The sequence below is a fragment of the Mandrillus leucophaeus genome, unplaced genomic scaffold (assembly GCF_000951045.1).
Source record: "Mandrillus leucophaeus isolate KB7577 unplaced genomic scaffold, Mleu.le_1.0 Scaffold273, whole genome shotgun sequence".
In the NCBI taxonomy this organism is placed as follows: Eukaryota; Metazoa; Chordata; class Mammalia; order Primates; family Cercopithecidae; genus Mandrillus; species Mandrillus leucophaeus.
In genome coordinates this window covers 871,296-882,266 of record NW_012102843.1, presented here as the reverse complement: position 1 = coordinate 882,266, position 10,971 = coordinate 871,296, and the positions used below count along the sequence as shown (strand labels likewise).

At 40.7% G+C, this 10,971-nt stretch overlaps 1 protein-coding gene and 1 long non-coding RNA gene across 2 annotated transcripts in view; one reads left to right on the top strand and one right to left on the bottom strand.

The window, feature by feature from the left end:
- Positions 1-530: 530 nt before the first annotated feature.
- The window catches only part of EXPH5 (exophilin 5), a 32,319-nt gene continuing 21,878 nt past the window's right edge, over positions 531-10,971 (bottom strand). The window contains exons 4-6 of the mRNA XM_011984744.1: positions 9,431-9,569; positions 4,003-5,966; positions 531-3,942 (exon numbers count right to left, since the gene is read on the bottom strand). Of these exons, the coding sequence (XP_011840134.1) occupies positions 565-3,942; positions 4,003-5,966; positions 9,431-9,569 (5,481 nt within the window). The 3' untranslated portion in view covers positions 531-564. The remainder of the gene's footprint in view (positions 3,943-4,002; positions 5,967-9,430; positions 9,570-10,971) is intronic.
- On the top strand, positions 6,406-8,905 carry LOC105543011. Its single transcript, XR_001006563.1, has 2 exons — positions 6,406-6,464; positions 8,542-8,905. It is a non-coding gene; the product is annotated as an uncharacterized LOC105543011 (long non-coding RNA).

The following is a 10,971-nucleotide window of genomic DNA, read 5'->3' as shown; positions in this document are numbered from 1 at the left end:
AAAAAAAAAAATTCCTTTATCTTTGTTTGAAAGAGAAGATCATCACCTTAAACTTCATAAATGTTCATGAGTCAAACAGGATGATAATATTTACCCCACTGTTATCATCGCTACCTTTTATTTAATGTCATGAGTATAGGGTGTGGACCGGAAGAAGCCACACAGAGTTTCACAGTTCTGCGGGGTAATTAGTAAGTTTTGTATGTGTGCCTGGGATATTAGGGTTGTAAATCACAATTAAAGATGAAAAATGTTAGCAGGGAAGTAAAGCAGAAAGTCCAAATCAGACAGTGAATTAGGGATTAAGTGGGAGTGGTGGAAAGGCAGGCTAAGAACATTTACAGAGAGAGAAAATAGCAGAGACTATCCCAAAACAAGAATTCATTGTTCTAACATTCAGGAAGTATATATATAGGGTGTGGAGGAAAAAAAGGAGATGTGGGACATTTCAGAGCAGACACTGCCCAGACTAGATCTTTTATCCTCCCATGCACATGCACACATACACCTCAGTTCCATTATAAGCTTTAGGTGAAAAAGATAAAGCATTTTAATGAAAAAGCCTCACAGTTCTGACTCTTTGTCATTTTCATCCAGGTAGTATTCATCATCTGTGGTTGTGTCTGTGTCAAAATCTGAGTCCACTGGGTCATCCTCATAGATATTAAGCGGTTCACTTGGAGATAAGCCATCTTCTGGCATCTGACTACTGGGAGAATTTGAGCTTAACGACTCTGAGGGGTTGGGAGGGTTCCTCAAATCATCTTTTAGGAAGCCAGGGTTCTTAAGAAAACTTGGTTTCCATAATCTTCCTTGTGTAAGTGACCTCTTTACGTTCTCTAAAAAAGCTAATTGTTGTTCTTTTCCAAAGATCCCATAGTCGATAGGTCTGTATATAGATGTTGCAGACCTGGGACCTGTTTTTGTACCACTGCGATAAGCCCAACTTTCATTTCCATCGTAGGAGGGGAGTTCAGAAAAAGATCTGAATCTTCGACTGTACCCATTGTTGACAGAGAATTCATTCCCAAGTGTCAGTCGACTCAGGGCATTGTCAATAGACGTGCTTTCAGAAAAATGGCGCTCTCTGACTTTTGGAGGATGACTTTTTCGTAGTAGATCGCCATGCACATTAATGCTTTTTAAACTCTTTGAACGATAGAGGTGTGGCTCAGGTTCCCACTCCAGAGATGAAGCACTCCTTTGTTGCCACAGCCAACTGGCCCGTGGGATGCTTACTCTAGATTTCTGTGCAGGCTCCAGTGGAAAAGGAGGGCTCAGCCTCCTCTGATCGTCAGAGAATTCTGCTTCCCTGAGGCTGGTGAATGTGATGGGGGATGGGGCTCCTGATTCTCCTTCTAAATTCTCAGCTACTGTGACGTCTTTAGAAATCTCATGCTTTGATGGTGATTCTGAGACATTTTTAAACTCGTTCTGATGTCGTTGTGAAATGCTGTTAGACTTCTGGTTGCTGACGTGTGTAGAAGGTTCTCTGTTGGGTAGTACAGTAATGGGGATAGGGTTCTCAGATTTCTTCACATGCTTTCCATCCTCACTCAACCTGCTTTCGCCTATGGACTCTGCAGATTTTGGAGTAGGCTCAGGGAACAGTGGGTTGCACTCCACTGTGCCAAGAGATAAATGGTCAAAGCCAGATCTGCTTCCACTTTGGGGGAAGATAGTAGCTACATGTCTTCTGGGGCTTACATCTTTAGCTGGGAATTTTCTGTTTGCTTTAGACATGACTGCCAATCTGTGTTTAACTGAAGATCTATTTTCCCCCTTTACTAGGTCATCAGAGTTGGTTTTATTTTTATTGTTTCCTTCAGGAAGTGAAGGTTGATCCCAAGCTGATTTCTGCATTTCATCTTCAGCCTTCCTGCTCTCTGTCATATTTGCCTCCTGACTTCTTTGCGGTAATTCTCTGGGTTCAGACTGCAGACTCTCTAAATTTAGTTCATCTGACTGAGTCTCCTCACCAAGCTGTAGTTTATGCAATGCTGGAGTAAGAGCAAAGACTTGACTCTCTGAGTGAGAAAGTGTTTTATTAGTCATTTTTTGGCAGTTGGTTCCGATGTCCCCTCTGCCTTCCCTAGACTGTGATCCACTGGAGCCATCACCTACAGTTGTGGATGTGTGATCTTTCTGAGGACACTTCCCACTTCCAGTAAAAGGAATGGCTCTACCACTCCCTGTACACTCCCAAGAATTTCTTCTGGCTTGGGAATTTCCAATATTAACTTCTGAAAGAGCTGGAAGACTAGAGGGACCACTGTTACTTGAATTAATGGATTGTTGACAATTTTCAGATTTTTCTTCGGAAACATTTTTTCTCTGAGGCATCAATAAAGTATGCAGGGTTTCACTTTGCAGTTTTTTACCTTTTTCTTTCTTGTTTTCTGAATCACCTAGAGGTGCTTTAGCTAAATTATCTGAAAAAATCTCTCTAGCTTTAGATTCCTCTTCAGGAAGAGAAACAGCTGCCTCAACAGAAACCATTTCCTGTAATGTAGGCACTAGGGGCCCCCTATTTGATAATCGGAAGGCAGTCATATTTTCAGAGGTGAGCGTCTGATCAGAGTTGACTGACATCTTTAGATTTTCACATGACGGTGTTCCTGACTGCTCTCGTGTAAAATAATTCTGTTCGTCTTTTTCTAAAGCATTAGGAAATGTTTCAGTCTCCACTTGAGGTGATTCTGTAAGTGAATTAGTATTTTGTGTATACTGTTGAAGAAGGTTACAGAATTTTTTGCTGGGTTTCCTCGGTAGAGTATAATATATTGAGACCACTTCCAGACATTTTACATTGTCGTCATCACCAGAAACAGAAAATGTACTAGTTGTCTTAACTTTATGTAATGTTTTCCCACGTTCTTTTCCTGACAAGTCTGAACAAAAAGGTAAAGGGTCTTCATTTGAAAGGGCAAGTACACTTCTCCTGGAGGCAGCCATTTTACCCTCTTTCTCAGTGCATTCTTGGAAGTTTTCCTTTCGGTGGTGTCGTTTGGTTAAAGAACAATCTCTAACAGATGAGTCACTTTCCACAGGGCTAATGATTCTCTCCCAAGCCCTTGGCATTAGCTCAGAAGCATCCGTGCCTGAGGTCAATGGCTTTTTTCTTTCTTCTCTTCCAGTTGAGGCATGTGGCTCCCCTGAGGGAGACGACATAGCCCTGTTAATGAGGAATGGAAGAGGTCCTTTTCTAATGGAAGTAGATCCACTGCTTTTTACATTTGTCATTCTCTCTGTGGCTTCAGGTGCTTCCAGGGCTGCATCTGAAACGACTTTGGGACATTCATTTGCTGACTCAGGAGAACTGGGACTAAATTTGTTTAATGTATGGTTCCCCATTGCATCTTCCACATTATTTTTGATTTGGAAGGGAGGTGGCCCATTCCTCAATGAAGCAGCCATTATTTTACTTCCTGACTGCCTGCCATGTACGAGAAAACTGCTTGATTTTCTCGGCAAGGTACAATAAATTGTGTCAAGCTCAGAAACTTTGGAATTGCTTTGATTTGCTTCAGTGAGGCTCCTGTGATCACTGGTGGGTACTGATATACTTTCTGTTTTGCTTAACTTTTCAATACAGGATATATGATGCCTTATTTTTCCTTTTCCTCTTTCATTCCTAAAAGGAGAGTGTGAATGGCATTTGACATCAACCACTTCATCATGTGTAGGCACATGACTATCATTTCTCTCTTGGTTTTCTGAGTGGCTTAAAATAAACTGATTCTTTTGGTTCTTCCCAGCATTGTCTTTTTCTTCTCTTTCTCCTAGCGATGGATCTTTGTCTGAAGGACTTCTCCTGGAGAACACTGTAGTAGATGGAACCACAGGAGCATCAAGGGAAGAATTATTTGATGGTGAGGAATCTGGTAGTGCAGCTGATGACAGATCTAAAGAATCACACAAGGTCTTGTGGCCAGCAGTCAACTTGCCGCAGTTGGTAGAATGAATTGTGGCACATTGTTCTCCCCCAGTATCTAAAATAACAGGCTTTTCTGGAGACTGTGCATTTTGAATATCAGTTGGTGCAGAGCTCCAGTGGTTGGTTGTAATAATGCTTGAAATATCTTCATTACTTACAGTTAATTCCTGGTGACAACCTTGGTCTGTCCTGGGGAAAGATGGTGGTGTTCTGTGTTCCTGAATGAAAGGAAGGGAAGCCGTTGAGCCAAGTTTTCTGTTCTCAGTAAACCTCTTATCTTGTTTAACGTCATTGGATTTATCTTTGTGTGGTGTGTACATTTTGGAGGTATCTTTCCTGGAAAAGACTCTGGGTGACTTTTTTGAACTTATTGTGGTAGATGCACTAAAACTAAATCTGTTGCTCTTGGCTGAGTCCTGGGAGAAAGGATTTTGAAAATCAGGTAAAGAGTTTGAGATCCCTCTCTGTGAAACAGGTTGGGGTACTTCACCTACCTTGTTTGTCTGGTCCATCTTGCTTAGCTGTTTGTCTTCTTCTGAAATAGATTCATTTAAGTCTTTCTCATTATTCACTTCTGTGACCAAGATATTGGGCTGGCTTCTGGCAAGAGGCAGAGAGTCAATTGAATTGCTGTTGGTCACAGTGACTTCTGTATGGCTTCTCATTGGATGAGAGGCAGGCTTATTAGGAATAATTTTCTGCAAAGTGACTGTGGGATTCTGCAAGTTGGGACTCTGAGGATTCCTTCTGTCATCAGAAGTCTGGGGAAAGGAAGTTTTGAATGAGGATGCTAGAGGCTGAGCAATTCCAAATGAGGAAGCTTCTTTGTTTATATGTACTTCTACAGGAGAACTGTCCTGTTGGCTTACCAACTCACCGGATTTGACGTGATAGCTTGAACCAGTCATGGAGCAAACATTTGGTGTGCCAAAATGAGGAGTCGATTTGGTCTCATTACCATGTGATACCGCCATGCTCTCCAGTGTGGATGTCTGAAAATCAAACTGCCAGGGATGTGGCTCTTCTTGGACTCTGGAAACATCTGTTCCATAACCAGAAGAAAATGATTCCCAGTGTTCAGAAGAAACACTATGGCCATGAATGGCTGATGCACTATTTGCTTCCATGGAAATCATTTCAAAGTCTCTGTCAGAAGAACTGAATGATTTCCTGCTTTGATGAAAGTCAGACCAGAAAGAATGTCCTTTCTGTTGGCTCCAAAAAGGACTTTGTCCAAATCTCCTCTGTTCTCCGCTTCGTCCAAAGGTATTGCTGAAGAAGGACCTGGCAAATGGGTTGCTTTGATGGTAGAATGGCATATTCTCAGAGTTCTCAAAAGTGTCAGGACTCATTGCATTCTCCATGGGAACATTTAAACTAACACGTTGGTAAACATTCTGTGAATGGTACGATTCATAGCTCCTATTCTCCTGAAAACCTCTGGGATACACATACTTGTCAGCAGGATCAATTTCCATTGGTGATGGTGCCCTCAGGAACTCTTCCTGGTTCTCCCTATCTCTACAGGAATCCGATCTGTTCCATATGATGGATGATAAAGGAGTTCTCTTTGGACTCTGCTGGTGCCTTGGTGGTATAAACCCACTCTTGTTCTGAGCTGTGGCTGGAAAATGTAAGCTTCTTGCTGTGAAATGCCCTGTGGCTGGTAAGGCCGACCGTTGTCTGCTGTCAAAACACAGCGAAGTACTTCCAAAAGTATTCTTTTGCACATAATCTTCTTTAAAGACTCTGGGCTCCCTTGTCCTGTACATATCATAAATTGTCCTTGTCCTAGGAGAAAAGGTTTTAAAACCTTCCCTAGGAGTTCCTGGTCTTAGGATGTCATAGATAGACATATTGGAAGTTTCATTATAGTGTTTTTTGTGCCTTTCTGTGATATTACCATGTCTGCTACCACTGGAATAAAAGTGACTGAACTGTGTCCTTGATCCATAGTTGAGGGGTGTTCTGGTATTCACTGAGCTTGCAGACTGTTCCTGAGCCAATTTGCTATCCAAGTCATCTAAAACTGAAAAGAGAATGTGAATCAACTTTTTTGTATATGTTTTTACAGTTTAATAATAATTTGAGTTATTGAAGGCTCCTTTTCAAGAAACATAATCATTTATAATTTTATTTTTTATCATATTATCATAAATGTTATAACATGAATTTTGATTATATTTTTAAGATAGTCTGACTTTTACAAGACTATAGTGAAAATTTATTTCCTGTTTTTTCAAATCACTTTTTTTCAAAGTGAACTTTCCATAATGCCCTAAGGAAATAGAACTATATTCTTGTAACAATGAATTTTAATCATGGTTTTTTTTAGTGCATCTAAAGCGTACTGAGTTTTTCTAAGATATGGGCTAGTAATAAAAGGGAACTAATAATGCAGACATTGAAAAACTAGACAATTGTTAGTGTTGTTAAGCCTTGTCTTTTCATTTCTTTCATGTCACTAGGTTGCTACAATATTTCCAGCTGTGTATACCTCCTGGGATCATAATAGAAATGAGCCTCTGTAAGTAGCATATGATTTCTAGGTTGCACTGTAAAACAGTATTACCACCCAAAGCTTAGCACCTAATTTATGAACATACTTAGGTGGATGGGGGATTCGAGCAATATATATAATTAAAAGTGCCAGATAATATTATTAAATGATATACCAATGGTAGATTTTTTTTTCTGGAAAAATTAATACCTGTTAACACTCCTATAAAACAGCACTTTCTGTGTGTCAGGCAGAGTCCTAAACACTTTAACTCATTAAATCCTCACACCACCTTAGAAGGTTGGTCCTATTACTATTATTATTCTATAATGAGGAAACGGAAGCAAGAAGAGATTAAGCAAATTCCTAAGATCACACGGCGCTGGGATTTGAACCCAGACCGTCTGTTTCCTGAGTCCATGCATAAGACCACTGTGCAATGCAACCTCTGTGTCCATGCATACGACCACTGTGCAATGCAACCTCTGTGTCGATGCATACGACCACTGTGCAGTGCAACCTCTGTGCCATAAAAGCTCACTTTTTAGCCGGGCACAGTGGCTGACGCCTGTAATCCCAGCCCTTTGGGAGGCCAAAGCGGGCAGATCACGAGGTCAGGAGATCGAGACCATCCTGGCTAACACGGTGAAACCCTGTCTCTACTAAAAATACAAAAAATTAGCCGGGTGTGGTGGCAGGCGCCTGTAGTCCCAGCTACTTGGGAGGCTGAGGCAGGAGAATGGTGTGAACCTGGGAGGCAGAGCTTGCAGTGAACCGAGATGGTGCCACTGCACTCTAGCCTGGGCGACAGAGCGAGACTCTGTCTCAAAAAAAAAAAAAAAAAAAACCCAGGAAAAAAACCCTCACTTTTCATATTTTGCTCTTTATGAACCATACAGATGATTTTACTGTGAGATGAGCTCATAGTTTTACAAAGATGTGAAGCTGCTGTTGTCAAATAATGATTACTTTTCTCTCAGGAGCAAAGTTGGGGGTGATGTCAAAGTCAGTGCCCAGGGGCCTCCTTATGATAACTGAAGACCTAGACCAGCCCAGACCCAGGGCTCTTGCTCTCTAGGACCACAGCCTCTGTGATCTCAGACAAGCCTGTGTTACCTTTTGGTGACACAGTTGGCTTTTCTTTGAATTGTATCAATTTAATTGTACTTGACATGTTTTCCTCAATAAAAACCCATTAGACTTTGAATAGAATCATAATCTTTTGAGGTTTGTAGACTCTCTAAGACCTACTCTATAATAGATATGGTTTAGTATATTCATGTTCAATAAATACGAAGAAATTACAAATTTTATTTCAACTGTATAATGACAGGAAATGTAAGTGTCTAAGAACACATAGGTGAAATGTACATACAACATGCCAATTATGTTAGGGCAGATGCCAAAGGGATTTAAAAAAATCTGTTCTGGATTTTTCCCTATCCTATTTTATTTGCAAGTTGGTGTTATTAAGTTTGTACAACCAAAAGAAAAACTGATCTTGAACGTTAAGGATATGTAATTAAGGAATTCTTTAGGGAATAAATCTGTCAATGTTTTAGTGAAAAATATTTTTTTTTCCCTAGGACCTGAAATAATTTGTTCCCTATAGCCACAATAAAATAAGCAATGCTGAGGTATAAGGTGGGGCAAACAAAACAAAACAAAACAAAACTGCATAATGAATAAAAATCTATCTTTAAAACAAATTATGATGAAAATCTCTTTGATGTCCATTCTCCCTTTCAAGCTGTTTATGTTTTTCTTTCCCCTTAAAGTCTTGGCTGACTACAAGAGCAGAATGTATTTACAACAGAAAATACAGAAAAGTATAACAATATAGGTAAATCGCCAGGGATTCTACCTAGAGGTAACCACTCTTAACATTCCCGTGACAGGATTTTAAATTAAAGCCACTTAGAATCCCAGATTAACAATGCTATTTACTCACCACTCCTGACATCAGAACAATTCCTGTTTTGCTTCTCTACATTATTTTCAGAAAGGCCACATTATTATTACTTTTTTCATTCCATAAACAGTAGCTCTCCTCTTCCAAAAAAACCTTCTTTTGGAACAAAGATTTTCCTCTGTTCTCTGCCAGGAAGCATCTGACTGAAGAAAGCCCCTATGTTGACTGTCCAGCTGACTGTCTTCCCGACTGCTGTACCACACGATAGGGGCCAGGCGATGGTACTGCCTTTGCAAACTAAATGTAGTTCCTCAAGGTGAAGCTGGTGGCGAGTTCAGAGTTAACTTTTCAAATGGTCAGGCTTATACAGAATAACCTTTGTAAAAGTGAACTATGATCAGATAGTGATAAGGTACATGTGCATTTGGAATGCCACTGCTTTTGGAACTTGTTTCAGTTTTTATCATCATACAAGGTTAATTGTCTAATGAATTAGATTTTATCACAGTGTATTTCGGTCCTAATCTGGAACAATAAAAGTCTATTAAACAGCAAACTTTGTAGATGTATTTCCTAAAGACATATTTCCTTTTTACCTGAGGTTAATTTTTTTTTTTTTTCCAAGATGGAGTTTTGCTCTCTCACCCAGGCTGGAATGCAGTGGCACGATCTCAGCTCACTGCAACTTCTGCCTCCCAGGTTCAAGCAATTCTCCTGCCTCAGCCTCCCGAGTAGCTGAGATTACAGGTGCATGCCACCATGCCTAGCTAATTTTTGTATTATTTTCAGTAGAGATGGGGTCTCGAACTCCTGACCCCTGTGGTTAAATATTAAACATTATTACTACTCCATATATTTATCAGTCCTTGATTTGAGAATATTTGCTCAAATTATATTTAATCATAAGTTCTTAATACTTGTGTTAATAACATGTCAGCATCCTCTTCAAATAAGCTAAACAGGAGGATGTAAAAATTAAAGTACAGCGTTTGATATGTTTTGAGTAGTTTAATACAAACTAGTTATTGTTTACTTCCTTTAGTACCAGTAGTTGCAAAGGCAATTTAATGCATGAACTTACCTTGGAAAAACTCATTCTCCAGCAGTGAAGCATCCCACGGTGGAGGCATGCCACTCTCCTCCCTCATGACTGCTGGCTTTGGGACAAATGCACTGTCAACTAGTTGCTTTTCCAGAGGTGAACTGTATATTTTTGTCTGCTAATTTTAAAGTAGAGAACACAATATTATTTCTGAGCCTTCACCAGTCAAAATACTCACACGCTCCCACAAAACTGTCCCAAGCTTAAAAATATTAGTCTAAGGACTACAAATCCATTTTTCTAATATTTATTTCTCAATTTACAATGTGTTGTTTTTGCCATTTGTAACTGACCTGCAACTTCTCTATACCTACATTAATTCTTTCAATGATGAGACTTCAGGGAAGGTACTGAGTCTCTCTCTGCCAAAGTTTCCTACAAACTTGACACAGCACTGTCAGAGGCATTTGAATCAGGGCAACTCCATTTCGAATAGGGGCTGGGTAAAATAAGGCTGAGACCTACTGGGCTGCATTCCCAGCCGGTTAAGGCATTCTAAGTCACAGGATGAGACTGGAGGTTGGCACAAGGTACAGGTCATAAAGATCTTGCTGATAAAACAGGTTGCACTAAAGAAGCCGGCTAAAACCCACCAAATACCAAGATGGCAACAAGAGGGACCTCTCCTGTTGTCCTCACTGCTACACTCCCGCCAGTGCCATGACAGTTTCAAATGGCATGGCAATGTCAGGAAGTTACCCTATATGGGCTAAAAAGGGGAGGAATGAATAAGCCACCCCTTGTTTAGCATAATACCATCAAGAAATAATCATAAAAATGGGCAACCAGCAGCCCTTGGGGCTGCTCTGTCTATGAGATAGCCATTCTTTTATTCCTTTACTTTCTTAATAAACTTGCTTTCACTTTACAGACTCGCCCTGAATTCCTTCTTGTGCGAGATCCAAGAACCCTCTCTTGGGGTTCTGGATCCAGACCTTTTTCTGGTAACTTCTTCCTGGCCACCACGGAAGGAACAATACTAAGGAAACCTTCCAACCAAAGGCTAACTTTGGGTAAGTGGTGGGGTGCGGTAACAGCATTACATAGATCTTAGTGGGGGTTACTTGCAGAGAGGAAAGAAATTGACCCCTCTCGAGTTTGGAGTGCTGTCTCCATGGCTCCAATGGCTTGGATTTTGGATTTCCTAACGATGTACGTTTTTTTCAAGACTCTGTTAGCTAGAACTCTTAGTGGACCTTAAGATTTGTGAACTTGGCCGCGTGCGGTGGCTCATGCCTGTAATCCCCAGCACTTTGAGAGGCCAAGGTGGGCAGATCACTTGAGGCCAGGAGTTCGAAACCAGCCTGGCCAACATGGTGAAACCCCTGTCTCTACTAAAAATACAAAAATTAGCTGGATGTGGTGGCCAGTGCCTATAATCCCAGCTACTCCGGAAGCTGGGCCAGGAGAATCACTTGAACTTGGAAGGCGGAAGTTGTAGTGAGCTAAAATCACGCCACTGCACATCAGCCTGGGCAACAGAGCAAGACTCCATCTCAAAAAAAAAAAAAAAAAAAAAA